Source organism: Aspergillus saccharolyticus, assembly GCF_003184585.1.
Source record: "Aspergillus saccharolyticus JOP 1030-1 unplaced genomic scaffold BP01scaffold_32, whole genome shotgun sequence".
In the NCBI taxonomy this organism is placed as follows: domain Eukaryota; kingdom Fungi; phylum Ascomycota; class Eurotiomycetes; order Eurotiales; family Aspergillaceae; genus Aspergillus; species Aspergillus saccharolyticus.
Genome location: NW_020290642.1, coordinates 182,969 through 210,705, shown reverse-complemented (window position 1 = coordinate 210,705; position 27,737 = coordinate 182,969). Strand labels below are relative to the sequence as shown.

Here is a 27,737-nt window from a genome sequence, read left to right as displayed (position 1 = left end):
CGAGTTACTCCGCAGCCGAGGGCCGAGGTGGGGAGAAAGGAGCGCGAGAGAAGCAAGTCAGGGCAAAACTTTGAATATGTCTATTGAAAGTCTTCCTATCATCATTCACTAAGCATGTTAGCTCAGGGGAAGAGCGCCGGGCTCATAACCCGGAGGACCCTGGATCGAAACCAGGACATGCTATATGATCTGATTTTCTTTTTGCTTCTTTCATGTTCTTCGTACTGGAGTGTTGTCCCTCGAGCTTGTCTGTGTTTCTCGTTTCGGTCTTTTGAGTTTTTCTCTTTTTTTTTTTTATTTTTTTTTTCTCCTAAATTCCATCAATCGAGAAACTTTCCTTGGCTTTTCGATCGTCAATCATGCAGAGGCTTAGTACCACATTCTTTCCTGTTTGCACCATGGACTGCTCAGTGCTGTATATATCATGCCAGATCCGTCTATATTCTACTCTCCAGCCACACTTCTGTCTCCCTCCCCTAAAACCCAACCACTTTCAACCACGTATTGATAATACGCCCACAATCTCGGTAATACGAGTCATCAAGACCACTGTACGAGAACCTAAGCCACTAGTTGGTGCATCAAAACGACCCGGGCGGTCTCCTCTGGCCTATCATTCGAGCATGCTCGAGGGGCCAAAAGTACCTCGGTATTGCGCTAATGCAAGTAAGCAGTGCACCACCGGCCAAGGCAGAGCAGTACTGCGGATCCCAACACGGGAAACTCCTAGGATTGCTTTCAGTCATCCGCTCCATAAACCACAGAGAGTGAGACCCAATAGTGATGGTATCCGAAATGCTACAGCAGCCTTACAAACTGTTCATCAGTCGATCGGAAATCCCAAGTCGCTGAGCCAGCCTGTGCTACCGGCTCGAGATCCGTCTTGGCTATCAGCGAAGCCATTCAGCCAATCGAGGAGAGGATCGGCTTGCTTTGCAAATCTTGATTGATATTGATTACAAGAGCATGGTCATCAGCTATACTGCGATAATGGGACAAGAAAGGACAGAATACATGGTAGATGATTTTCGCATTATAGAGACAAGATTAGAGTTAATCCATCGGACATCATTGGTCATTCGTTTCAAAACGGTAAGAGGGAAAATGCAACTGTATGCCCCATCGCCGGGCGAAAGATAGACAATACAGGCCATGAGAAGAGAAAAATAGGAGAAAGTGGAAGAGAAGGGTTCTTTACAAGGCAGTGAGCAGAAGTAGGGCAATGGTAACAATGGCCCCGGTCCCATGTTCGAAGGCAGCCAATCGAGGAGCTGCGCCTGTGAACAACGGCGACACACTCCCCCCTGTGTTGCTAGGCACCCCTGATCCTAGGGAACCACTGGCAGATGGCTGGAGGAGGAGTGTCGAAGAAGGACGAACACCGTCGGCTCTTGTGCTTCCAGCCTGAATAGGAGTTGCCTGACCAGAAGATGCAATAGCAGTGGAAGTGAAGTGAGAGCTCGGCTTAATAGAGGTCGAAGATGCACCGAGACCCGTTGACCCCTCACGAACAGCATCAACACCGGATGGATTGTCGACGTGGATGCCTGTGGCCGCTACATTCGTGCTGATGGGTACAGTGACGGTCACTGTGACAGGCGTTGGCCCGCAATCAGCGCAAACAGAAATAGTGGTTGTCCAGCCAGACAAGGGGGGCGAGACCGTAGCCAACGACACAGGTACCGACGAATCGGTAGTAGCCGGCCGAGTCAAGGTGACTGTAGTCGGTGTCGCAGCACAGTGTGTGCAGACCGTGACCGTCGTCGTCCAGCCGTCGGGAATAACAGCAGTAGCTGCAGAAGCCTGGGAAGCTGGGATACCCGTATTAGCGGCGGGCCCAGCCGCAGTCTCAGCAGTTGGTGAACCCTGAGCGCCAGTGACCGTGTCACGAATAGTGGCAGTGGCAGTGGCTGCAGCCGTGACAGGACAGTACGTGGTCTTGTAAGTTGTAGTAATGGTCGTGAAGCCCTCTGGACAGATGTCGATATAGGAGGTTACAATGACCGTAGTCATGGTCACGGGCTCTGAAACAGAGCTCATCGGAGACACAGAGGTTTCCCCATAATTAGATGCAATACTCGAGGTGATAACAGCAGAAGCAGCGCTGTCGGTGGCTGTGGCATCCGTGGGAACAGCTGTTGACCGGCTTGTCTGGTCAGACGCCATACTGGCACTATAGGTCGCGCCCGACAGATCAGTCGTACTTCCCTGGTCGGCCGTGCTCGAAACTGTTGACGTGTTTGAGCTCGACATGGGCCCTGTGGCACCAGATGCACGAGAGGGTCCTGCAGTTGCAGTAGTAGACGCACCGCTAGAAGAAACTAGAATGCTGAATGCACTCGAGCCTGAAGATGGCTCCAAGCCTGATATTATGCTAGTGTGCGAAGCCACCGAAGACACCACTTGAGTGTCAGAGGGAGGGGACACCGGCATTGTTCCTGAAACCGATGAACCCGAGCCTCCGGGCTGCACCGTTGATGGAACTGAAGTCGCCGTGCTTGACTTGATAGAAGAGCCTGTAGAGGAGGCGATTGCAGAAACATTGCCCGAGACGGTCGACGTGGCGGAGCCCACACCAGAGCCTGAAGTAGAAGGCAGGCCAGAAGAAGTCTCGGCGACAGAAGAAGGATCTACATTACTAGAGACCCCGCTGATTGAGCCCGAAGGCGCAGAAAAGGTTAAAGGTAAGCCCGAAGAAGACAGCACAGAGCTCGAGGCGAGTACTGTAGCAGGAAATTGTGAGGCACTGGGCGGGACCTGGCCAGAGACATCAGGATTGGCAGAAGAGCTCAATGCCCCAGAAACACCTGGAGTAGCGACAGTCGAAGAGATCGGCCTTGGAATGACGGGTTTGCTTGTGACCACGGAGGAGCTAGACACTGCAGGGAGACTCAGCACAGACGAGCTGTGGATTATGTGAGAGCTGGTGGCTGAGGAAGAAGTAGCGCCGACAGAACCAGAGATCACAAGAGAGCTGGAGGGCGTGCTAGAAACGCTGGACGAGTGAGTGAGGACAGGACGGCTTGTCTCCATCAGAGGACTGGAAGCCCTAGGCGAGCTGGCCAGCACAGACTTCGTTGTAACCACGGGTGCGATGGACGTGGCCGTGGAGCCAGAAAGCACTGGCGAGCTGAAGAACGCCGACGAGCTGAACGCTGCCGGGGTGGTGGGCACAGTAGGCGAGCTGGAAGCACTGGAAATACCTGATACTGCAGGTGCACTGAAGACAGGGGAAGAGCTAGGAGCAACAGGGCCGGAGGAAACCGCGAAAACGCTCACAGTCGTGCTAGTAACGACAGAGCTGCTCGTGAGAACAGATGCGCCGGAAATGGAAGGGCTGCTGGATACCGCAGGTGAGGTCAAAGCAATAGATGGGACGCTTGGCACGGCAGAGGATCCCACGCCAGCAGTAGTAGACACCACGGGAGCAGTAGAACCCCCAGCAGGAGACGACACAACAGGAGAACCGGACCCGGCAGAGGAGCTAGGTCCCGTAGAGGAGCTGGATACCACTAGAGGGATAGACACAATGGGAGGACTAGACACCGTAGAAGCAGTAAACACTGGAGAAGCAATAGACGAGACAGAAGGTGTCCTCGCAGATGAGGTGAACGCCGCGGAGGAAATTGCCTCTGCAGAAGAACTGGACACCGCAGGAGTACTCGTGGCAGTGTATGACGGTACGAGCGTGCTGCTGGAAGGCACAACAGTGCTTGTCTCAGGAGTAGGGTCAATGGTCACGAGGATCTGCTTCATCACATCGGCGAAGGTTTCGTCGCCGAACTTATTCTCATCCGAAGCCGTCGCTTCCCAAAGCATGATACCACCGAAGTGGTCGGGGAAGCGCGCCATGGACTCTGCAATCAGCGGAAAGACCTGTACGGGGGAGACATAGTACCCCGAATTGACGGCACTCGGACTGGCGCCCAATCCAACATAAAGCTTAGCATTCGGATTTCCCCCTGCTCGGATGACATCGACCCATTTGTCGAAGTTGAACCCATCTGCCGTACCTTCGACATAGTCACGGGCAGAGCAACCCTCAGTATTATAGAACTGTACCCAGATGAAGTCGAAGTAAGCGTTGGCAATCGCGCTGTCGAGATGTGTGTCAGGTATCGCACATTGAGGCGCACCCGAGATATAGAAGGTACGACCTTTATGTAAGGAATAGTGATATCTTAGTCGATCGATCATTGTTGCGTAGCCTTTTCATGTTAGCAGGAACCTTGGAGGGGGTGAAGCATGATGTAACTTACCGTAATCGCCATTGTGTTCAATGTCGAAGTCGAAGCCATCAACTACAACGTCACCAAAGGGGCGAGGGCCATTTTTGGACATCCAACGGTCGGTCTTGGGACCAAAAGCACCCCAAAGGAAGTCGGCAAAACGATTTGCAGAGTCATCGGACAAGATCTGCTGAGTGTCGGGTGAAGCGCCCCCCAAAGACAGGAAGACTTTCTTGCCCGCAGCCTGGCAAATCGGGATGTCTTCCACTAGCTGGTGACAGCCTTTGAGCAGCTCCGTCGTTTTATTGCCAACCGTGTAGTAGGTGCCATCGCACTGATTGCCAAAATTACTTCCAGGCCAACCGGCAACACCCTGATCCGGGAACACATTAATGAACCCAATATTGATAATATCCAAAGACGTCTCTTGACAAAAGTGACTTAACCGTTGCTGCCCATATCCTTGTCCCTGTTCTTAATGGTAAGCGGCTTTTTTTGAACTGAATTAGTGAAGGGAGCATACATAGTAAACAGCAACATTTGATTTCGACTGCGGGTCAAAGGCAGAGACAAAAGGAGTGACAGCTGACATAGCAGCGAGAATGGTGATAAGTTGAGACACCATGGTGAAAGAGCGTCGACTGGAGGAGGCAAGACAGCCACTCAGACCAGTGAAAGCGAATATCGGATTGGTTCAAAGAAAGGACACAGACAAAAGTCCGCTGCGTTGATGGTCCCTGCAAATGGAAATCGAGAGGGATGACACGAGGACCTCTCAAGTATAGGAGGGAGCAAGGCGTAGTAGAGTTATATGAGCCAGCCTGCTCTGGGGCTTAAGTCTATTTGGACAGTTTCCATGTCATGTCCGGCTTGTCATTGGCTACAATACCTGAAGACCATTCATCGCACCGCACGAACACAGCCGAGATTACCATGCGGAGTCGACGCCTTGGCGGGTGCAACCACAAGCCTGGATTACGGACTTGGATGACCCTAGTCCGGAATCCGGTGCTTGTGAAATATGCCATCTTGACCCTGATTAGGAGACTAGCGGTGACATTTGATCCCTAGGTTCTCTCAGGATAGATTTTGACCCAGGAGAGCCCCGTCGGGGAATTGGGAGGAGAGCCGTGTAGTGCAGCCAAAATATAGACCGGACATACGGGCAAGGCAGCAGCAGGCAGCAGCAGGCAGCTCTTTCGCGGTCCCTGTGTGTAGAGCCGCACTGGAGTGTAACTTTTCCCAGCTTAGTCTCTGCGAAAGTGGGCAAGAAGAGCCAAGCAACGCCGACTTACAACTTCCCAAGCCTCAAACGGAGAGTTTTCTTCAAGCTAGTCCCCTCGTGAGGGCCCCAGAGAGGGGCAAATAGGTATGTAGGAGGCGAAGGGGCCCATGGTATCTAGCGCCACAATAGTACAAGTATCCCTGGGATTGTGGTTAGATCATCCCACATTTGGTCACTTAACCATAGCTGCCCACGGATGGAGAGTGGCTCCTATGAAATGGACGGATAGACTGTATTCCGGGTGAAGCATGACGCGAGCATGAGGTAGGAAGACGATGGGAGTAATTTTTCTGGAGATGATAACAGACAACGAGGAGGATTGGAAGGTTTGGGACCCTGTGGAAAGTGGCAGTCTTTAGCGTGGTGTATGTGTGGACGGAAGATGGAGCAAGAAGCCTTGACTTTCGAGGTAAGATTCCAAACAGGACTAGCCTCCTCCATGTGGCAGTCACTACAATAGGTTTAGTGAGGGGTCGTCAGAGGTCGGCCAATTCTGACTCAGGCACACCAATAACTAACTAATACGAAGAACTTTCAATCAGCATTTTGCCTAAATTGAAAATTCAAGCTCGGTCCTGACGATCTGCCCCTGAGTCAGATGGCACTGGCAGACGCTGCCCGGGTTTCTGGAGATCACCGGATCATCGGATCTACAACTGCCAAGGCCGTTGATATTCGCTGTCAAAAGATAATCTGCGAAATGCTTATTCCAGGGAAACAATAAAGATAACTCACCCTACCAGGTCCGCCACCGCCCCCGGTCAAACCCGGACTTATGGCTTGGAGTCTTTGCACTGCACCTCAAGAAAGACACGAGCAAAACTGACTACTTTTCGTCTAACTTTACTAGTTATACTTCGGCTATATTAGCTTACCCAGAATCAGCGGCGCTAGTCCTAGATCCGAAGTGGGCACCGAACCGGACAGAGGTCACAGACCTACAAACAATCGCCAATTCAGTGATTCATAATTTCACACAGACCTCCATTCCCGAAAGATAAAGGAGGGTCCTCCTTGCCCAGCCCTACTGGATCAAACGGTGGATAGCGCGATAAGGAGTGCAGTTCCAGGGCCCCGACGCTAACTATAGCCTATCCTGAATGGGATATATCCGACCCTGCGCCGTGATACTCCCATTAGTAGCCGCAACCGATGCGACTACCGCATGAATGAGGAGATTACACCTGCATCGACCATTTACAGACCAGAATACCACTCAAGCAATGCCCCTAACCGAGACGTTCGCCAACAGCCTGGAGTGCCACTTTCCAGCTGCGCTAGACCGACATAGACCGACACTGCCAAGGTGACTGCTACCTCTGATGGATCTGCATAGTAAGTACACCGAGCGTCTGCCTGGAATCTCGTAGCACCAGTCCTGAGCTATCTACAGTACTTTTACCTAAACGAAATACCTGTCATACCAGCACAGACTTCGAAGGGGTTTCGCATTTCTGCGAGATATGGGAGAAGTCTCCTGCTCACTCTCTAACCATGCGCTGCTGCGTGCTAGGTATCTCCGCAACTAAAGCTTCTTGCTCAGCATCGGAGCCGCAGTCTCGAATTATTTCCTTAGGCACAACATCCACAAAAGGGACCAGAAAACTACGCGCTGTCCCAGAGGGATACTAGTCTGCGCTGGGTCGAACTTGGATTCGGGTGCAACATCCGAAGCCACTGTGGCTACCGGGGAACAGTTTCCGCTGCCAACTCCTAAATCATTTTCGGCGAGTGGGTATACCAGACACTCGCACCCAATGATGCCTGCCTCGTACCACTCGCAAATAGAGAAAAGCTTGACGATTAGGGGTAAATGCTACTAGTTGGATCCATGGCGTGTTTCTTGTTGCCGATGTGCCGGGTCACTACCAAAGAACGCGACGAAATGTCCTTGTCCACCTTACAAGGTAGTTTGTGGTACACCCTACTTAGAAATCGCAGGAACAAAACATCAATCAAGCATCCAACGATGCAATGTAAACTGCAGGTTTCCCATGTACGACCGCAGATTGACGGAGATGCAAGTATCCTTCATGCCCGTATGCAAGGGGCATTCGTGCTGCTGTGCTGTGTTGCTAGTGAAGAGGTGCAGGTAAGACCATAGTCTCGAGCTTCTTTTCGGCTTGAGGGAGTAGCGGGATGGGAGCATGCTCGACAGTCCTCTCAATGCATGCTTTTCGAGAAACAAGCTCGGACTCTGCCGCTCGTTGTTCATGTTGATTCCAGGAATTGCTTTTCCATGTAGCCACGCATGGCAGCAACAAACGGATACACTCAAAATTCCTTGCCCATAGCAGTTGATCAATCCGGCTTGAACAGACTTTGTGGGTGTGACATGAAACCAAGGTGATCTAACAAGTCGGGCAGTTAAGGGTCATAGTTCCGTGTTGATTTCTGTTCCTCGGTGGCGGGACATGACCTACACACTTGCTCATCAGGGGCCCCCCATGTTCCAATGCTAAGGCAAGAGATACACGAGCAAGATTCAGTATGTTGGGCGTGAATTCACTCCGGTCACCTTCCCTAGAAAATGCTCTGGGGGGCGAAGCTAGACTTTGTAGGATAAGAACGCTGTTAGGTAGGAGACTGGGCTGTGGGAGGGAGTTACTTGGTCTTTGAGATACGCAAATACGGGAGTCTTTCTAGGTTCGGAGTACAGTACTTGTAATGCTGCAGTCAAATGTGCGAAACATCTTTTGCTGTGCCTGGTATATTGGATAATGTTGTGTCTTGCACAGCCGCCTCAATTCGATACCAGTGATTCTCGACATGTCCATTCTCAATTGTTGATATCTGTGCTCAGCTGGGATCATTCAATCTGAATGTTTTATGGCCATGAACAGAGCCCAGTACAATTCTAGCAAGCACTTACTCGCGCTCATTCCAGAACACCTCCTTCAGTAGGTCGCACATCAATGTAATGGACCTCTTCCCCTCCTTCAGAACAGCATCCATGGCCAAAAATGGATGAGGCATACCCTTCATTATCTGCAAGTCCACTGGAACACCTGCTTTCTGTAGCTTCTGCGCATACTGCTCTCCTTCCGTTCGGAGAACATCCAACTCACCCACCATAACCAAGGCCCTCGGTAGAGCAGACCAATCCCCAGTGTAAAAAAGAGGACTAGCCTCAGGATTCACCCAATCGCTTTCATTAGGGAGATAGTGCGCACGGTACCACAGCATTTTGGCTGCTGGTAGAGCTGGCGTGTGCTCGTACGCGCGGTAGGCGTCGTTGGTGGATACTGAGGCGGTGTTATCGGTGACGGGCACGGAGAGCAACTGGGCTTTGAAGTGTACGGGCGGGGAGAGGGCAAGAGCCTTCTGAGTGATGATGCAGGCTAGGTTTCCACCTGCGGAAGAGCCTCCGGTGGCGAGAGACTTCGTGTCAATAGGGAGATGCGTCGGACCGTCGGCTAGCAGCCAGAGAAGAGCTTCCCAGCAGTCGTGGACGGCGGCGGGCCAGCGGTGCTCGGGAGCGAGACTGGAGAATTAGTAGCTGTGTGACTCGCTCTGCGCAGATGCTTACCGATAGTCCACAGTCACGACTACGCAGCGACCTCTGTTACAGAGATTTGTACACACCGGGTTCTCTGTATTGATGTTGCCCAGCACCCATCCGCCCCCGTGGAAATACAATAGCAATGGCCATCCATTCGCCGGAACGGCACCTTCTGGAATGAATGCGCGTACAGGAATCTCAGGGCCTTCTGTGACACGCCGGGAGATGCGCAAGTCGACTGTTCTACCAACCGGGAGCAAAGGGCCTCCGCCTGGAATCAAAACACCGCTTGTGCGTGAAGCCTCTACCGGCTGGAGATGAACTTGTTGCTTATCGATGATATGTGTATTGTAAAAATCGACATATTCCGGATCGAGCCTATGTATCACAGAGGGATGAAGAGGGTAGGGCGGTTGATCAGCCGGACTATGACTGATGGACATTATGAGTATGTTAGGATGGATGCTTTGTGTTCTTTGGAGAGGTGTGGGCGTGGAATGGGAGGGAGCACCCTAGTAGACTTAGAGACCCGAAGATGAGGAGAAAAGATGAGATCTGTTAGTGCCCAACCCTTCCTTCCATCTAGTCTTATGCACTGCCAACAAGCTCGTGATTACATAAATGTTGCATTGTCCAATGCAAGGGAGAAAAAGAGAGAAAAGAGAGAAAAGAGAGAAAAGAGAGAAAGGAGAGAGAGAGAGAGATTCAAGAAAGAGAGAGCGGGGGAGATGGAAAACAAGCCGGTTTATCGGGGACTTCCTCCTCACTGATACGATCGGTTCACGCTGATAAGTATGCCGATAAGATATCCATGCCCATTGAAACACGCACCTAATGTGAATGGACGCGGAGACGGATAAGCTCATCAATGGCGACAACAAGAACCTGGGCCATATAGCCATATCCTCGAGGCTGCGGGCAGTTTGATCTCATGAAGATCCTTGAGGTCAAGGTCTAACTTGCTACTGTAACTTGGACGATTTAGCCGATTTGAACTCGGTCTATGCACGAGTATGATTGAACGATCAAGACTTGCTCTATCTCTTGGAATGGTGGATTTTAGCCAAGAACCTCATTATCTTATCGAACTACTCCACCCGGCAATGGCTGATGAGGAGATGAAATCCACAGTGCCAACGAGACAAATAGAACGATACGTGGTAGGTTCTTCGGACTCATTTGAGATTAACCTTCAATCTTCACAAAGCTGCCAGTGGCATGGCATTCTGTTCACCCTTGCATGCATCCCCCCAACCCCTTCGTGGGACTTCTCGGATGGATGATTGGTTGAAAAGTCAAGGAAAATCTAGGTAAGAGGCCTGGGTGCCTGAGCAGCAGCAGCCCTCCTACAATGGATCCAAATCCAAATAGATACAATCCCTTTCTTTCCTTGTCACGTGCCGTCTTTCTGCCTCGCCAATCCACTGTGGTTACCGGACTCCGTACTACTAACAATCCTTCCCATCCCTAGAACATACAGGTAAAGGGTCCTGGATTCAACACTTCATCCTTCATTCAGGCATATGAAACTGTCTCATGACCCCTACTTTGATAACTTCTGGCTGGCAATCACTTACAAGCGACGGTATCAATGGGATCACTTCGCAGGGGTGTGAGCAGAGACAGGAGTTCTAATTACTTATGCACATACACAGGGTTGAGGATAACTAAGTATATTCAAACCTAGTAGATCATAACTTATGACACACTCAACTTGGAGCTTTAACTAGGTCAACTATTGATCAGGTCCACAGTCCGTTCGAAGTCGCCCTTTCTTGGCCGGACTCTTCTTAGCCTGCATTCCACAATATGAGAACTATTATCGTTTTTGCCCACAGAGGAGCAGACAATAGGCAGCTCTCATGCAACCTAAACTCTTCCCCTCCATATGCTCAGACGAACATGGACATACCTGTGCACATCCATTCCGAACCCCTCCGCGCATCGCGTCGACGCGCCAGATATTTACCACCTTCTTCTCCATTTAGCTGGCCGTGATCCTACCTCAACTGAGATTTTGTCTAGTGTTTGTACTGTGCTACTTATTTGCACCTGCTGACATTGGTCGCTCTGCCCTTTTTTTTTCCTCAAGGAAGCCGCCTGATGCGTTGCTGGGACTGTTCTGGTCGCATTGACTCTTTGGGGACCATCTAACGCGTGGATGTACAGCATTGTTTGCGTCAAGGTGTTCAAGCTGTGCATTGCAGCCTGCTGCTGCTCTTTCCGAGGGATCAGTCATGTCTAATAGCTATGGTTCAGCCAGCGCAGAAGGCGCGTGGATGAAACGAGCGATCCTCATCTGTCTGTATGTCCTGCTGCTCGAGTCTCTCATTGAGTGGGGAATTGTGATTTACCTCTATGTTGAGCGATCGGTGGACGCGGAAATGACCCCCAGTCTGATTCTCGCTCTAGTAGCAGTGAGTTCGAACGTACTAATTCTGCTGCCCTTCACTGACAATATAACTTAGTCTTTCTTGACTGTTCCTCTTGTTGGGTTACACAGCTTTCTTGCGTGGCAGTACAGCAGGGTTGCAAGATTTACAAGCCAAAAGGCCATGCTACGGATTGTTTGTATCTGGGTCTCGGGGCTTGCGATTCTGATCTGGGTTGCTGCTATTGCTACAGGCCTGGTGGTTATATCTCGACATCTACTGTGTCTTGCTGACGAGGATGATGGCAACTTCTGGAAGCTGGGTGTAAGCTGTGCACTCTATCGTGCGTCGATCATAGACTCTGTTGTGTCGTTGTAAGTTATGCCTGGAGGTCACTGAAAAGGTCTTGCTGATAGCGATGCAGCATAACATTGTGCCTATTCTTCGGCCTGCGACAATTTTGCTGTCGCCCATATGATGTCTCGTTGCTGGGCATATATAGACGCCAACCTTCGTTTTCGATTTGCGACAACAGCATCCTCAGCAGCTGGAGCACAGAAAGTGACAATAGCCTGAAGAATGATATCTACTATGTTTGCCGGCGACCTGATATCACATACGGCCGAGGGCTTTATATGTCGTCAACTGACAATACCATCCCGAATTCCACAAGCATGGAGTATCCGACCGTCGTCTATCATAAATCTCACCCGGGGTTCGAGGCAGAGTATGACTCTGACACAACAGATCTGCTATCGGGTACCACACTGTCGCCGCAGGAAACCCTGACAAGGAAGCTACCCGGCGTGATGACGAGCTCAGATATTCTTTCATGCGTTTCGCGCACGGCCACTACCGCAACCTTGAGTCCTTATGGTGACCACTATAAGCAAGGTGTTCCCGTGGAGCTACCTGGGGGATCCCCTTCTAGGATCGGACACCAGAGGCAGAAGTCTTCCGCGTCGTCTTTGCGCCGGCTGCTGCCAAAATTGTTCTCGCAACCACTGTCAGCAGACCCACAAATACGTGCTCTCGCCGAATCGTCAGCGGGCGTAGATGTCGAGAAAGAAGCACTGGTGGTTGAGCGCCCTCCAACTCCCAAAAAAGAGTACGCGCCTGGACATCCATTAGCTTCAGCTCCTGTAGAGAAACCTTTGCCCGCCATAATAGCCGGGTCTTACAAACCTGAAGCGAAAGGAAGAACACTCCCACGATCTGTGACCCTGAACTCAGCTGATGCTCCCGAAGTCCTTGTGCCAGAACCGTTGAATGTACGCCGGTCTAACACAGCGCACACGGCTCCGGTCTCCAGAAGTAAACACACGCCATATCAGGGAGCTTCCGTTTCAACCCTCCCGCAACCAGCAGCGCGTCCATGCCTTGCCCAGGCCTCCAGCTACAGAGGTTTACCAATTGATTGTGAGGGGGCCAGTCGGCAGAATGCCCGGCAGAGTAATAAACGGCAGAGCCAGCTGTACCAAATCAATCCAGCACAAATCCCACGCCATACCCAGAGTCAACACCGGCCCCATCAGCATAGTAACGGCCATCGCTGGTATCAAGAGCACAACCGGCGCATGTCCTCATCAACTCGCGGAAACGATGTCGAATTGGTCTACTCAAACTTACGTCGCCCTCGCAGCAACACATATGGTGGCCTCGCCTCTGCGCCCAGCAGGCTCGATAGTATCCGTGAAACAGGCACATCTGTTGACGAAGCCACAGAGAGCTATCTCTCCGGAGCGAATGCATACCGTGAAACCACTTGAATGAACAATAGCGATGCGTCCAGAAACCTGCTGGTCGGGTTGTCATTTCTGTCGTAGAATCACTGTCTCTGCGGTTTTCAGTTCTTAATATACATGTTGCATCCAAGCAGGCTTTCCAGATCTCTCCTTTCCCACGTTCTCTTCCCATATTTGCTGTTGATCTATTTTCTGTGGCATTGATGACATGAGACGGGAAGAAAACTAATCGTATACCTAATGTTCTTATTCGCACGAATGGCAACAAATGCGTTCACATATGATCCTGCTATAGCTGAGCACCCACCAAGCGCTGGCATCCGATGGCGACGCAAGAAACGACGGTCCCCCATACTTTCCGATCGTGAGTTTTCCATTTCATGACACCGTAGTGACTAGTATCCTAAGCATAACGCAAGCCGAGAATCAGGAATGGTCAAAGGGAACCTCCGGGAGAAGAATAACACAACGCCGTAAAGAGGGACCAGAACACCTTGTGAAGAAATCACACGCTTTCGGACCTTTGATAGTAAAATAGAATGACAAGCCCAGACACAACCGATTATTACCCTATTCCAGTCCCATGCGATCTACTCCAACCCATCTATTGGTCATTCAAGCTTTCTTTCCTGATGACAAGGTGACTGGGGTTGACACTGGCTTTGGACCCGAGACGGCATACTTGTACCGATAGCCTTGTTTACTCCTTCTCTTCTCGTCCTCTGTGACCGCCAGATTTTCCTTCTCGCCACCGACTTCCTTTTCTCCCCACGACCACATTAGTGCCCGACCCATGCGTTCCCGCTCCTTGAGCAAGAGCTCTATTCTTCGCTGCCACTCCTTCTCGCGTTTCTCGACCGACCGCGCGATTCGCTCGTCCACCGCTGCCGCGGTCTCCTCCTTCGCTGCGAGCACGGACTCGAGTTGCTCAACCTTAGCGCGGAGGGTGCGATTCTCACTCTGTTGTCGCTCGCGCTGTGAGAGCAACGAGGTCACCCGCATCTTGTACCGGGGTTCTCGGTGCTCATATTCAGTCAAAAGCTCCCGGAGCTTTGCCACCTCGGCGGCATGGGTGGCTTGGAGAGACTGAGTTTGTTCAAGGATCTCCTTCTCCTTTTGACGCTGTGGATTTAAATCTTGTTGCTGACGTGGGACGGGAGGGGACGGAGGGGGGCTGAGTTGTTGTTTTTGCAGCTGTTGCTGCCGGGTCTGTTTCTTCTCGGTTTCATGTTGTTGCTCCTTTTGCAAGCGGTCAATGGTTTCCATGGCTTTGCTGCGCTCCTCTTTCATTTGGGTCAGTTCCTGCTGGGCTTTGGAGAGATTTGAGCGGAGATCATCAGCACGTTTGCTGAGACGGGTGCTTTCGGTCTCAATGGAGTGGATGAGGGTTTGAGCTTCGACGGCTTGGTCTTCGGACCGCGAGAGTTGCATTTCAAGGGTTTTCTTGGCGGAATTGGCCTCGATGAGTTCGGTTCGAAGTTTGGAGAGTTCGTCCTGAACGCGTTTGAGCTCTTCTGACATGGATTGATCTTGGTCGTGAGCTGGGTTTTGACCCTGTTGTCCTTGATCCTTGACCAATGACACAAAGTCGCGGGCCCCCTGGCTGGGTTGGCCCAAGTCCTTAATCAACTCGAGTATTTCTGTATAGGTGTTGCCGCCGGATTCAAGGGGAAGATCGGCGGCCATGGCCATGAGAGCATTCTCCTGCGCAGTGACTTGAGTCTGCGCGCGGGTGAGGTCGGCCTCGAGAGTGCTGTTCTTCTCCTCCAAAGGGCGATTCCTAGTTTCGAGAGTGACAATTCGTTCATGGAGAGTATCGTGAGCTCGATTGACCTTTTGAAGCTCTGTCTCTAACCTGCCCACTTCGAGCAGGTGATTGCTAACTTGGGCTCTCAATTCGTCAATTATAGCGTTCTTCTCACGGAGCTGCTGATCTTTGTCGCTAGTGACTTCTTTGAGCTTCGTGGTTGTCCCATCCAGGGTTGCATCGCGCTTACGTAGCTGCTCCTGAGCAAGATCGAGTTGCTGTCGTAGGTATGCGATGGTGTCGAGCCGCTCCGCATCGAGATCCGGGTGCGATGATCCCCGCGCCTGCATATCCTTCTGCATATCGCCTATCTGCTTCTGAAGAGCACTCAGCTCCGAGGCATTGATTGTGGACTTGTGCAAGAAGGTCTCTCTCTCTTCGCTCTGTTTCTGCAGCAAGTGAACTTGTTCACGTAGGATTGTTTCGTCAGTACGATTGGCGTAAAGCTCGTCTAGTAGAGCCGACTTTCTTTGCAACTCGCCCTGGAGATGCTTGATCTGTTCACCAGCCGACGCTGCCTCCAAAACGCGCCGGCGGTTTTTCTCCAGCTGCTCATCACGTTTCTGAAGCTTGTCCTGGAGTTCAACAACTTGTTTCCGTAGATCTCTGGCTGTACTCGGTTCCTCTTTCCGCGACGAAGGAGTCTTGTGTCTCCGCACCGACGGCGTGGCTGTACTCACTGCCGGCTCGTCATCGGGATCCTCCTCAATATCCTCCAGATGCGTAATATCCCTATTGAGACCGCCGGCACGGCGCAGAAATTGTGAGGGTGTAGACATGTCGATCGGCGGGCCAAATTCACTGTATTCACCTAGCTCGGGTTCGGGCTCAGGCTCATCCTCAACGGCGGGTTGATGCGATTGCGCACTCTGCTCGCGCTGCGGCTGGTGGATGTCTTGCTGCTTTTGCATTCCTTGGCTATTCTGCCTGTGATGGCCTTGCGGCTGGACAGGAGATTCAGGTGGCGGAGGGCGGGGTTTTCCGTCTTCCTTATTTTCTGCGCGATGCAGATCGCGTTCCCGCTCTTCCAGGTCGTCGAATAGAGGCTCGAGCTCTGATAAATCATGGATATCTTCCCGAAAGTCCATAAAATGTTTATCGTCCATAGTATCCCCGTCGCTCATCAAATACTTCTCCAGATTCGCCGTGAAATCCTCCGGACCTCCGACGTCTGACAAGTTGTCTTCATGCGGAAACTTGAATTCCGCGAGAGGATCCACATCCTCATCGAGCGCCTGGATACTTGGAAATTGGCTGAAGTCAACGCTATACCTGGCCAAACGGGCGTCGATGTCGTTCGCGGCGCGCTCAAGCGACGACGCTCGGGAGGATCGCGGCGAATAACTCTGTTTCAGCGGCGAGTTGGCATCATCGGGGTGGTGAGTTATAGTCGCAGTGCGATCGACAGTCCGAGGACTCTTCGCGCTTAGAGGAGAGTAGCTCTGCGCGTTTTGGCGATGGGAGGGAGGAGATGAGGGCATGAAGAGAGGCGTCGTCGCGAGGGTTGACGCGCCCACAGTGTCGTGGGTAGTCGTATCGGCCATGCTGGGTGTGGAATGGCTCCAAGGATATTGGAACCAAAATACGATACGATCAATGACTAGATCACCGAGGTGTCATGGCTTAATGGAGGATTATGCGATAAACATAAGAAGATCTGGGGTTGATTGATTGATTCATTAATTGAGAGGGACTCGGGAGGAGTTATCGAATCGGTGCGATAACAGAGAAACACCAACTGGTGGGCCAACGTAAACACCGATTGTCAGGCATACACATGATGATGCCTGTAAAGTTAGGCAGACACTATGTAGCCCCGTTTATGATTCATTCTAACTAAGTAAGCAACATATCTGCACCATCGTGAGGATCACGTCTACCCAGAGATTGTCGCAGCTGACCACGGAATACTATTGTGCTTTGTGGTAGCAAGTCAGCATGATTTAATCCCCTAGTCATGCTTGGAAAGATGGGCGCGCGTGACAGGTGAACAGATCAAAAGTACATGGTCTTGACAACAATAGGTGAGATGGATGTGTCCCGTGCAATTCTTATGAGACTCTATTCTAAATTTCCTACTTCTGTACAGCAACTCTTCTAGGGTATAATTAAATGCTCTGCCACTAACCTGCACCAGCGGGGCTGGCCGCCGGCCGGATCCAAGCACTAAGAAGTTAACGTCCTCGCTTCTCTCTCCAAAACCCCCGCGACCCAACCGCTGTACAATGTGCTCTGCCCTTGTTCATACCCCCACGCGTTCCCCTCCTTCTGCCACTTCTCTCGGGCTGCTCGCGACTCCAGGTCCTTGCTAGATTAATCCTCTACGCTGATTTGTCTTGCTCCCCTTGCCCATTTCTCGCAATGCCTCCCGTACCCTCCTCGCCCGACCGGCGTCGGATAATCTTGTATCATCAGACTCTCTGCCCGAATGGAGGCCAATATGTCTCTATGCTGCCACTAGTTCAGAACAACACAGGTGTTACACATATCATCCTCGCTGCATTTCACCTGAACGCAGACCCAGAACACATCACGCTGAACAATGATCCCCCACAACACAGCATGTACGACGCTCTATGGGCCGAGGTGCCCCTCATGAAAGAACACGGAGTGCGCATCATGGGAATGCTCGGAGGAGCTGCGCAGGGCTCCTTTCGTTCCTTAGACGGGGATGCAGAGAAATTTGAACTGTATTACCGGCCCCTGCTAGCCATGATTCGGCGCCATGGCTTGAACGGACTGGATCTTGATGTGGAGGAGGATATGTCGCTGTCGGGCATTGTCCGACTTATCGACCGACTCAAGCTGGACCTGGGCGACGGATTTATTGTGACGCTGGCCCCCGTTGCAGCCGCCATGCTGGGCATGGGAAATCTATCTGGGTTTGACTATCGGGAGCTGGAACAACAGAGAGGCGCAAAGATCGGCTGGTATAACACACAGTTCTACAACGGGTGGGGGCCCGCCGATGATCCCCGGATGTATGCCGCCATCGTAGCACAGGGCTGGTCCCCAAGCCGGGTGGTGCTTGGACTCTTGACCAACCCAGGCAACGGATCACAGGGCTACGTGCCCCCCGAGAAAATCGGGCCTATCTTGGCCATGCTGATCGAGCAATATCCCGATTTCGGGGGTGTCATGGGCTGGGAATACTTCAATTCCAAACCCGGGGAACAGGAGAATCCATGGTACTGGGCCGCGCAAATGTCCCTGAGTATGCACATGAAGGATCTCGTGGATGCTGCGCGCCAGCTTCTCTCTGGACCAATGACCGGCAGCCTAATGAATGTGCTTCGGGATATGATGCAGCCGCGGTAGAAAGAAAGAGGGCTGTAGAATAAAGGTTAAGGAGAAAATGGGTTGGTAATTAATATATGGCGTCAGGTATACTGCGTAACTACTGTGTATAGGGAGTAGTTAGTCGCATGTGAGAAAGCAATGAAGGTCATTCGAAAATTGAATGAAGGTGGTCCGGTATGTCGTCATCGCCGAATTGCTGCTCCGCCCGTCGCCGGCTTCTTCTCCTTCTCGTTCATCGACGATCTCTGGTTTCCTCCATTTGAGAGTTTCCAACAACTCTTGGGAGAATACCCTCCCTGATACCGCTTATGGTTACTTTCTGCTGAGATTACTATCAGTTGACACCACCCTTCTCACCATGGTGTCTGTGGCGCGGATTGCCGCTGCTTCGAGCTCCGCAACGCTCCGGGCTGCCGCCTTTTTCTTCCTCCGCTGGGTTCGTTGATGTATCTTCAAAAGGTTGTTTAGCTGTGAATCTGACGTCGGCTTAATTGATGGGTGGCCTTTCTAGATTCCCGGACATCACTTTCCGCCTCTAATCTTCACAGCTTTGGCTGTCTATCTCACTGCTGTTGTATCGCTCCTTCGACCGGCCGAGTTGAGCACCACCGACCACCGCCGCGACAACAAGCGCGAAGAATCTCCGAGAGCCACAAGTTGAGTGATTCGACTGTTAGTGTGACCCGGCATCCTCTAACCCACAAATCTAGAGCGCATAAGACCGGAAAGTCTAGATCATGTGCTTAAGACATTATTTATTGGCCTGCCGTCCGCCAGCTTACCACGATCGACGCGCTTGACCGTCCTCATCAATATCGGACTTGCTCTGCTCACTCTCGACTTCATGCTGCGTGGTCTTGTCGCTTACCCCAGCGCAGATGTCACCTTCTCTCGGATCGGCTATGTCTCACCAACGACCGCAAACCTCCTGGTTCGCGAGCCGGACCCCGCACAGTTGCCCCTGGTCGTCTTCTACCAGTCATTGAATACAGAAGACTCGACACAATGGACGGAAGAAGGCATGATCTATGCTCTAGATGATTCAACAGACTACACGGCCACTGTGACGATCAAGGGCTTGAAGCCGTCATCACCGTACCGCTACTCCCTCTCCAACAACCTTACAGGCTCATTCGTCACTGCTCCGATGCCTGGCTCCAAACAGGCGAACCGCCTCAGCTTCCTAACCTCCAGCTGCATGAAGGCAAACTTCCCATACAGCCCGCTGTCGCATCCCCTACGCATCCCAGGCATTGAGATGATGACGGAAACAATCAACCGCTTGCCATCATTATTGCGACCCGCCTTCATGTTGTTCCTGGGCGACTTCATTTATGTCGATGTCCCCCAGCGCTTCGGTTCGTCCGTCTCGCACTATCGCAGCGAGTACCACCGTGTATACTCCTCTCCTTCTTGGAAAAGACCCGAGGACCACGCGCCTGCCATCGACTTGCCTTGGATTCACACCCTTGATGATCACGAGATTGAGAATGATTGGTCGAAAGGCAATACTACTGCACCCTATCCCGCGGCATTTGAGCCCTACATCCATTACCATGTGCGGCCCAATCCGCCCATCCCACCCGTACCATTTGCGACACCTGAAAATACGACTTACTTCTCCTTTATTCACGGACCCGCCTCTTTCTTTATGCTCGACACCCGCACCTACCGTTCGGCCCCGTCGCAGTTCAACTCTACCATCCTCGGCTCAGCCCAGCTGCAGTCCCTCCTAGCCTACATCGCCCGCCCTGAGCCTAGTGAAGTTCGCTGGAAACTCATCGCCTCTAGCGTACCTTTCACCAAGAACTGGCGTGTGGGCACGACCGATACCTGGGGTGGGTTCCTGAACGAGCGTCGTCTCGTTTTCGAAGCCATCTGGCGCGCCGAACGCGAGCTCGGCATCCGCATCGTTCTCCTCAGTGGCGATCGCCATGAGTTTGGCGCCACGCGCTTTCCCGACCCCTCTCTCGAGCTCCCCGCCAGTGAACTGACCGCGAACACCGCCGGGGAAGGCCTGCACGAATTCTGCGTCGGTCCGCTCAATATGTTCTATCTCCCTGTGCGCACCTACCGCCAGACAGACAATGAGGACGTCACGATCAAATATATCCCTGACGGCAACACGAAGTATGGGCTGATCGACATCGATGTTCGGGATGCGGTCATCGATACCACCAAGACTGGACATCCCGTTACCGTGCCTAGCTCGGTGTTCACGTATTCGATGTACGTAAATACGCAGCTAGTCTGGCAATATGAGCTCAGTGTTCCCCTACCAGGGTATGAGAGCGTTATCGCAGGCGTAGCGGCCTGGAGACACCCGAGACTGCCGCCTGGAAAGCTGTTGCTGGATACGAGGGAGGAGCAGAGCTGGGATGCGTGGGCTAAGAGTTGGGTTGAGAGAATCGAGGCGACTGCTGGTGCAGGTTGGGATGGTTTGTTAAGAGCGGTGTACAATGTTTTGGATGTGCTCCAGAAGAAGGAGAGAGTGGATTGATTTTTGTGCTTCGCTTGCGAGTTGAGAAAACTTCATGTTTCATATAGCTATATGTGGGATAAATTCATCAGGCAACCAGCATCTATGCTACGATCGTTTGGAAAATAAGTTCATCACTCAGCAATCACCCGAGGACTGGGACTGAAATTCGGAGGTTGGAAGCATTTGTACTGAGCAACAAACTCCCTAGAGGAATGATGTGAGGTATTTTGATAATGACTTATTTACGAGCCAATTTGGCCAATACATGCAACCCACGCCATCTCGCATCGAATTATTTTGGTATGGATGGGATGGAATGATTCAATGACCCGGCAAAACCAAGAAAAAGAACACGCCCAACACCAGACTATGCTAATACAATCGACATCGACATCAGCAACGAGCTGCGAATACCGGCGGGAAACCGGAATCATGAGAGGTATAACTAAGGGGGGGAAAGAAACAGATATAGACAAGAAGGTGCGGGAGAAGGTAGGAGGAGATAGGAGAAAGAGCTCGGAAATATGGAAACCCAAAAGAACAAAGAATGGCAATGGATGCAGCAGGATCACCGGCCACGGCCTCGTCCGCCGCCACCACCACCACCGCCCATACCACCCATCAACCCACCCATTTGGCTCATCATGCTCTGCAAGTCCATACCACCGAGGCCCGGCAGGCCACCGCCACCACCGCCCTGACCCTGCAGCATTTGCATCATCTTTGCCATGTCGCCCATGCCGGGCATACCAGGGAAGCCACCGCCGCCGGCACCACCCATGGCGGCCATGCGTTTCTGCATCGCAGCCAGCTGCTGATCCTTATTTCCACCCTTGAGCATGTTCTGGGCGCGCTGCATCTGTTTCTTCTGCCCACCGACTCGCTTGGCCATCCCAGCCATCATGCGATGTTGGGAGAGGAGGTCCTCCACCTCGCGGACCGTGGTACCGCTACCGCAGGCAACACGAACCATGCGGCTGGGCTGTTCGACGAAGACCTTGGGGTCGCCATCCAGCTCAGCAGCAGTCATGCTGTCAAAGATGTAGATCATGCGGCGCAGCTTCAACGAGCCGTCTTCGTCATCCAAACCAGCAGTCAGGTTGGACAGACCCGGGATCATGCCGGAGAGCTTGGACAATGGACCCATTTTCATGATTGACGTGATGTTCTCCCGGAAGTCGCGCAGCGTGTAAATACCCTCTGCAATATGCTTGTAGGTCTCCTTCGCCGAAGCAGAGTCCTTGGTTACGGCTTGAACATGCTCGACCAGGCCAGCCATGTCACCCATTCCCAGCAGCTTCTGAATGAAGGCCTTGGGCTCGAACCGCTCCAGGTCCATCAAATGTTCACCAGTACCAAGGTAAATGATGGGCGTGTGTGTGGCGGCGACAGCAGAGATTGCACCACCACCAGCTGCGTGACCGTCCGTCTTCGTGATGATGATGGCGCCGAAATCTGCGGTGGCCTTGAAGGCGGATGACTGAGCCTCAGCAGCTTGACCAATGGTGCTATCGAGGACGAGAATGGTTTGGTCCGGAGTGACAGCAGTCTGAATCTGTGTCATTTCGGTGAAAAGTTCCTCCTCCTGCTTGTGGCGACCGCTGGTATCCACGATAATGATTTCAAAGCGCTCCTTCTTGAACTTGGCGACACCCTCCGCGGCTACAACAGCGGGGTCGGTCTGTGTCAAACTACCGTAGTATGGGATCTTCGCCTTGGTGGCATTCTGCTTCAGCTGGTCGAAAGCACCCGCACGAAAGGTATCGGCACAGACAAGGGCGGTCTTGAAACCGCGCATCTGATAGTGGCGGGCCAGCTTGGTACAGGTAGTCGTTTTACCAGCACCCTGCAAACCAACGAACATAATCACATTGGATCGGCCCTTCTTGGGACGGAAGGGCTCAGCATGCGGATCAACCAAGGCTACTAGCTCATCAAAGACGGCTTTTTGAATCAGGCGCTTCTTATTCACTGCAGGGGGCAGAGATGCGAAGTTGACGCTAGCTTTGATGGATTTCCGGAGTGATTGAACGAGGCGGACGTTGACGTCGGCGGACAGCAGAGCTGCACAAATCTCTTTGAGCATATCGTCGAAAGCCTGTTGCTGCTCAGTTAGCACCTATTTGAAGACCAAATGAGAGGAAGGCCACATGCCTTTTCGTCCAAATTGCTGGACCGAGTCAGGTCATTGACGGCGGCATTAATTCGCCGCCCAAGATCCTGAAGGACCATACTGGAGAGATTTCTCTGAAGAAGAAGAAATGAAAGTTTTAGCTGACGCAGTGAAATATCTTTCAATCTAAGCAAGCAAACAGAACACCTGGAAGAGACAATAGAGATGACAAGGAGGGAGGGAAGTGAGGTAGTTGGCTGTACTCCGGACGCTCGAGTGGATGGGGTTGATTTGAGGCCAACGCGATCCACCGCCTTTCTCCATCTCACCGCCCGCAGACCACCCAAAAATTTCCCAGAAAACCGTCCCCCCCCCCAAAAAAAGGGAACCGGCGGAGTTTCGCAATTCTCATCATCAGATACACTCGATCCTCAAACACAAGAGGGACCGATATTGTCGGCATAAATACCCTCGTCATGGCTCCTTACGTCAAGAAGCGCAAAGTCCTCGACTCGATCGCATCGCGACCCCAGAAAAAGTTCCGCAAGCAGCGCGCATACCACAGCAGCTCCGAAGATGAGGACGACCAACCTACCGATTTCCAAGCCGTCAGTCTAGCGGATTCCGACGCCGAAGGAGAAGCGAAGCAATCTCAGAAAAAGACCTGTTCTATTGGTGAATCGACTAAGAAAGTCGCATCTAAACTGCAGAAGAAGCAAGAAGACAGCTCCGACGAGGAAGATATGGCGTCCGATTCGGCCGCAGACGACTCGGAAGACTTAGAGGACGATGAGTTTGATGTTGGCGCAGAGTCAGATGCTTCGAATACCGCCTCGACGGCCGGGGGTCGTACTATTCCTAAACGTCATGACCCAACTGCGTTCTCCAACTCGATGGCCAAGATTTTGGCAACCAAGCTCCCCACCTCGATGCGCGAAGACCCTGTGCTGTCCCGCAGCAAAGCTGCTGCCCAAAAGAGTACTCAAGTGGCCGAAGAGAAATTAGATCGCCAGGCGCGAGCTAAGATGCGTGCGGAGAAGAAGGAGGAATTAGACCGCGGCCGTATCCGCGACGTAATGGGCCTGGAGCGTGGTCAGGCTGGTGCAGTGGCGGAAGAGGAGAAGCGTCTGCGCAAGATTGCCCAGCGCGGTGTGGTGAAATTATTCAATGCCGTCCGCGCAGCCCAGGTTCGCGGAGAAGAAGCAGCCAAGGCGGAGCGGAAGAAGGGTACAATTGGTATCGGCGAGCGCGAGAAAGCCGTAAATGAGGTCAGCAAGCAGGGATTCTTGGATCTGATCAGCGGGAAGAAGGGTAAGCCGTTGCATATCGAAGAGGCTTGAGTGCTGGTGAAGGAAGTCGCTGTAACGTGTGTGTGTGTGTGTGTGTGTATACCTGGCATATTCATGGCGTTTTGGGGGGCTACTCTATGATCCTATTCTCTCAATGTTTACCAACTCTTTTCATTAAACTTGATATGTTCTATTTACAAAAACTCTCATGTCCTGAAACGATGAATGAGAAATCGGAATTATCCAATAAAAACATATTCCCTTGTCACCCGTGACAAAAGCCGCCTGCCCTATAGACGCAAGACATATCATACATCACTTAACCTGTCGAATAACTTCCGCAGCGCTGACCGGATCAGTGCTTCGGCTCGAAGTCGCTTGCTTGCAAATTACGAGTCATTGAGGGCAAGCGAACCACAAGGCCATCAAGCTCCTTAGTCATGACCACCTGACATCCCAGGCGAGAAGTTTCCGTCAAGCCAAAAGCCAGATCCAGCATGTCATTCTCGTCGTCCGATGGCTCTTCCATCTTGTCGAACATGTCGGAATCCTCGACGATGACATGGCAGGTCGAGCACGCGCACGAACCACCACAGGCACCTGTCAAAATCCATTCCAGTCAGTCTGCCGAGTCGTGATCAAAGCATGCCATATTATCCGAACCTTCCATTTCCAGGTCATTGGCCTGTGCAATATCCAGCAAGTTGTCGCCCTCGGAGACTTGAAAATCGTACTTTGCGCCGTCCTTGTCGATGAAAGAGATATTGATCCTTTGCACATCCATCAGTATTCCCAGATACATCGTGTCAAATCTTGCGTCTTATGGTAGAGTGACTCACTCCTCGCCAGGTTTGGGAGGCGTGATGTGACCGTGCTGTGCTCCGGCACTGACGGAAAAGCTCCTGCGTCCAAACACCCCTTGGTACTGAATGCGCGGAGTCCCCCAAGACCGCCGGACTGATAGAGAAGCACGACCGGAGCTCATGGACCGCGACGACTTGACGGGGAACCGGCTGGCAAGCGATAGTGAGGAGGGAGCACGACCAAGGCTCTCGCCAGCCCGGGGCAGCACATGGCGCAGGTTAAGTCCGGCTTCTCTCCAGAAGGACATGGCAGGATTGAGAAGAGAATGAGAGGAGTGAGTGGGGAGGATATATAGAATGTACGAAATGCAGTAATTTTTAGAAAATGAATGAACTGGAATTGGGGGTGGAGGACTTTAATTTAGCAACGAGTTGGAAGGAAAAGTGGAAACCCCAAAATCACCAGCGGGAAATCCGCCGCTCGTTATTCGCCCGGCTTTGCCTCTTTTCGCTGCAGCTTTGCTTTTCCCGCATCCAATCTTCGGCTTCATTTCACTTCTTCAATTCTCTACAACACACACAACACTCTGTGTCTTTTCACCCTCTCTTCTTCCTCTGTTCTTTCACCACCTTCACTGCTTTTCTTTCCTTTTTTCCCTTCTTCCCTCCCTATCATGTCCACTCCTCTGGACGGGCCTAATCCCCTCCGCCCCTATTATTTCCCCCCCTCCCTGGGGCTGGACACCGGTCATGTTGCCTCACCTCCAGATGCGTCATCGTCGGCCACCCAAGTCTTTGGTGGTTCGGCACGAGATCTGCTGCCCGACATCGACTACTCAGACTATCTTGACAGCTCTCCCTCGGTCTCCAGTTGGATTCACGAAGCTCTTGACCAAGCCCTCCGGCGCTATACCGGTGTCTTGACCTCACAGCCTTTTGATGTCGCCAAAACTATCCTGCAGGCCTACGTCGCACCCGATGATGCGACAGATGGCCAATGGGCCTTGCACGATCGCCACACATCGGGCTCTGGCAGCCATCTCGACTCTTATGATGAAGATGTATGTTTAAGGGTGCTCCGCAGACTGGTTGGAGGCTCACTCACAAGCTATAGGACTCATTGTCGTCGGATGACGAAAGCAGTTACTTCACTTCAGCAGCACCTGCAGCGCCCTCTCCCTCATCACCCCGATCTCGCAAGTCTCACCGTCGCCATATCACCGACCGGAGCGGTTACATTCCCTCGACGACCCCATCGAGACACGCCCTCAATATTAAGAACCCGAGCTCGCTGATGGACGTCCTCTCTCAACTCTGGTCCACCAGTGGGCCGACTTCGCCCTGGAAGGCGACCAATGCCACTTTCATCTACTCCCTTCTACTGCCCACCCTGAATACATTCATTCGCAGCTTGCTCTCCGCTATCGTCGGCTTGACGGAAGAGGATGTGACCTCATCGATGACAGCCGACATTCTAACGTCGACTTCTCCCGTGACGACCCTGCTCCTGTCCTTCATTTCCTCCTCCCTGTCGGCAATGCTTCTTTCCCCCATCGATACCGCACGCACCTTCTTGATCTTGACCCCAGCCACGCACGGCCCACGCTCCCTGTTACGAGCTATCCGCCAGATTCCGACTCCCAATTGCACCATTCCGTCCCACCTAGTGCCCATCACCATCCTCCACTCCAGTCTGCCCAACTTCATCACTAATATGACCCCGTTAATCCTCAAGTCCTATCTGTCACTCGATCCAGTGCTCAATCCATCCATCTGGAGTCTTTGCACCTTCCTTAGCTCTGGTCTGGAACTGGCGGTCCGTTTCCCGCTTGAGACTGTGCTGCGCCGCGCTCAGATTGCAACCTTCACCTCCCCCAGCATTCGCCAGCAATCACGTAGACCAGGACATGCTGATTCTTCCGCAAACGAGGACCAGACCCCGCAGGTTGAGACCATTGTGCCGACTCCCCAGACCTACCGGGGTATTGTGGGCACCATGTGGGGAATTGTTTACGAGGAGGGCTCACAAGCCACACCGGAGGCTGATCGGGCGCGCCAGCTCCTCAAGAAGCCTGTCACCCTCCGAAAACGTCAGGGCCAGGGAATTCAAGGGCTTTACCGAGGCTGGCGCATCGGTATGTGGGGTATAGCCGGTATCTGGGGCGCCAACTTACTGGGCACAGTTGGTGTGGCCGGCGACGATGATGCCAGGATTAGCGGAGGCCGATTCTAGACCTCATGCAAGACTAAGCTGGCATTGCCGGATGTTTAGAGAGGCTAACCCGCCCTCCCCCCCCGCGCCCCCTCTCTTTGAGAGGTACCTGCCCTTGCAAAGTCTGATGATTTTGACTATCGACCCAAACCCTCCAAACCACTGCAGGACAGAGGGATGACGAGATTCAATCAGGACGGCCTCCAGTGCTAGATTAGCTGTCGTCTTGACGAGCTTTCTCCAACTTCATCTTGACACCAACCCGGGTCAAAGATGACGATGATGACTTTCACCTCTTTGTTCGTGTATGCACGACGATTTGTAACAACACTTTTGACGATATTTCCTTCCTCCCCGCACACCAAGTCTTACCACGCCTTATCTCACCTCAACTTCTTACCCGCTCTCAGCTCAAACCTCCTCTCCTTCTACCTGTGGAATGATGTCTCGTGTGCTATCTAATATCAGTCTCATCTAACGCCGCTACGGAATGTATTTTTTAATTGCCACCGCTTGTTTAGCTTCTATCCCGCACAACTTTACACTTCACACTGTTTCCTGTTTGGAATGTAGCGAATTGGGCTGGGCGCAAGGATGG

The 27,737-nt window shown here is 52.3% G+C and overlaps 10 protein-coding genes and 1 non-coding gene across 11 annotated transcripts; 6 read left to right on the top strand and 5 right to left on the bottom strand.

Moving 5' to 3' along the window:
* The first annotated feature begins 111 nt into the window (after positions 1-111).
* Positions 112-183, top strand: BP01DRAFT_t243. The gene has a single exon. It is a non-coding gene; the product is annotated as a tRNA-Met (tRNA).
* On the top strand, positions 155-1,072 carry BP01DRAFT_128684 (uncharacterized protein). The gene is made up of 2 exons (XM_025570461.1): positions 155-551; positions 675-1,072. Exons 1-2 carry the CDS (start codon positions 360-362, stop codon positions 948-950), a joined length of 468 nt encoding a protein of 155 aa, XP_025428742.1. The 5' UTR covers positions 155-359; the 3' UTR covers positions 951-1,072.
* chiA1 (class III chitinase ChiA1) lies at positions 1,073-4,972 on the bottom strand. Its single transcript, XM_025570462.1, has 3 exons — positions 4,753-4,972; positions 4,260-4,698; positions 1,073-4,208 (listed from the first exon to the last, which is right to left on the bottom strand). Exons 1-3 carry the CDS (start codon positions 4,852-4,854, stop codon positions 1,195-1,197), a joined length of 3,555 nt encoding a protein of 1,184 aa, XP_025428741.1. The 5' UTR covers positions 4,855-4,972; the 3' UTR covers positions 1,073-1,194.
* Positions 4,973-8,212: 3,240 nt separating this feature from the next.
* On the bottom strand, positions 8,213-9,732 carry BP01DRAFT_346278 (alpha/beta hydrolase). The gene is made up of 2 exons (XM_025573631.1): positions 9,044-9,732; positions 8,213-8,998 (listed from the first exon to the last, which is right to left on the bottom strand). Exons 1-2 carry the CDS (start codon positions 9,457-9,459, stop codon positions 8,383-8,385), a joined length of 1,032 nt encoding a protein of 343 aa, XP_025428740.1. The 5' UTR covers positions 9,460-9,732; the 3' UTR covers positions 8,213-8,382.
* Positions 9,733-11,253: 1,521 nt separating this feature from the next.
* Positions 11,254-13,157, top strand: BP01DRAFT_385205 (uncharacterized protein; the record flags this gene model as incomplete). The annotated part of the gene is made up of 3 exons (XM_025577573.1): positions 11,254-11,433; positions 11,485-11,762; positions 11,813-13,157. The coding sequence occupies 3 exons, from the start codon at positions 11,254-11,256 to the stop codon at positions 13,155-13,157; spliced, it is 1,803 nt and encodes a 600-aa protein (XP_025428739.1).
* A 229-nt stretch (positions 13,158-13,386) lies between these two features.
* Positions 13,387-16,628, bottom strand: BP01DRAFT_359221 (putative spindle pole body associated protein SnaD). Its single transcript, XM_025575627.1, has one exon. The coding sequence runs from the start codon at positions 16,482-16,484 to the stop codon at positions 13,749-13,751; it is 2,736 nt and encodes a 911-aa protein (XP_025428738.1). The 5' UTR covers positions 16,485-16,628; the 3' UTR covers positions 13,387-13,748.
* A 401-nt stretch (positions 16,629-17,029) lies between these two features.
* Positions 17,030-20,740, top strand: BP01DRAFT_346269 (alkaline phosphatase family protein; the record flags this gene model as incomplete). The annotated part of the gene is made up of 3 exons (XM_025573630.1): positions 17,030-18,174; positions 18,752-18,837; positions 18,970-20,740. The coding sequence occupies exons 1-3, from the start codon at positions 17,302-17,304 to the stop codon at positions 20,738-20,740; spliced, it is 2,730 nt and encodes a 909-aa protein (XP_025428737.1). The 5' UTR covers positions 17,030-17,301.
* A 149-nt stretch (positions 20,741-20,889) lies between these two features.
* BP01DRAFT_417793 (RNA-binding signal recognition particle subunit SRP54) lies at positions 20,890-23,095 on the bottom strand. The gene is made up of 2 exons (XM_025579277.1): positions 22,877-23,095; positions 20,890-22,820 (listed from the first exon to the last, which is right to left on the bottom strand). Exons 1-2 carry the CDS (start codon positions 22,952-22,954, stop codon positions 21,291-21,293), a joined length of 1,608 nt encoding a protein of 535 aa, XP_025428736.1. The 5' UTR covers positions 22,955-23,095; the 3' UTR covers positions 20,890-21,290.
* A 122-nt stretch (positions 23,096-23,217) lies between these two features.
* BP01DRAFT_359217 (rRNA-processing protein RRP15) lies at positions 23,218-24,360 on the top strand. The gene has a single exon (XM_025575626.1). The coding sequence runs from the start codon at positions 23,312-23,314 to the stop codon at positions 24,173-24,175; it is 864 nt and encodes a 287-aa protein (XP_025428735.1). The 5' UTR covers positions 23,218-23,311; the 3' UTR covers positions 24,176-24,360.
* Positions 24,291-25,362, bottom strand: BP01DRAFT_359215 (ferredoxin family 2Fe-2S iron-sulfur cluster binding protein). The gene is made up of 3 exons (XM_025575625.1): positions 24,964-25,362; positions 24,788-24,894; positions 24,291-24,724 (listed from the first exon to the last, which is right to left on the bottom strand). The coding sequence occupies exons 1-3, from the start codon at positions 25,233-25,235 to the stop codon at positions 24,480-24,482; spliced, it is 624 nt and encodes a 207-aa protein (XP_025428734.1). The 5' UTR covers positions 25,236-25,362; the 3' UTR covers positions 24,291-24,479.
* Positions 25,363-25,601: 239 nt separating this feature from the next.
* BP01DRAFT_376014 (mitofusin complex protein UGO1) lies at positions 25,602-27,160 on the top strand (the record flags this gene model as incomplete). The annotated part of the gene is made up of 2 exons (XM_025576925.1): positions 25,602-25,988; positions 26,042-27,160. 2 exons carry the CDS (start codon positions 25,602-25,604, stop codon positions 27,158-27,160), a joined length of 1,506 nt encoding a protein of 501 aa, XP_025428733.1.
* Positions 27,161-27,737: the final 577 nt, after the last annotated feature.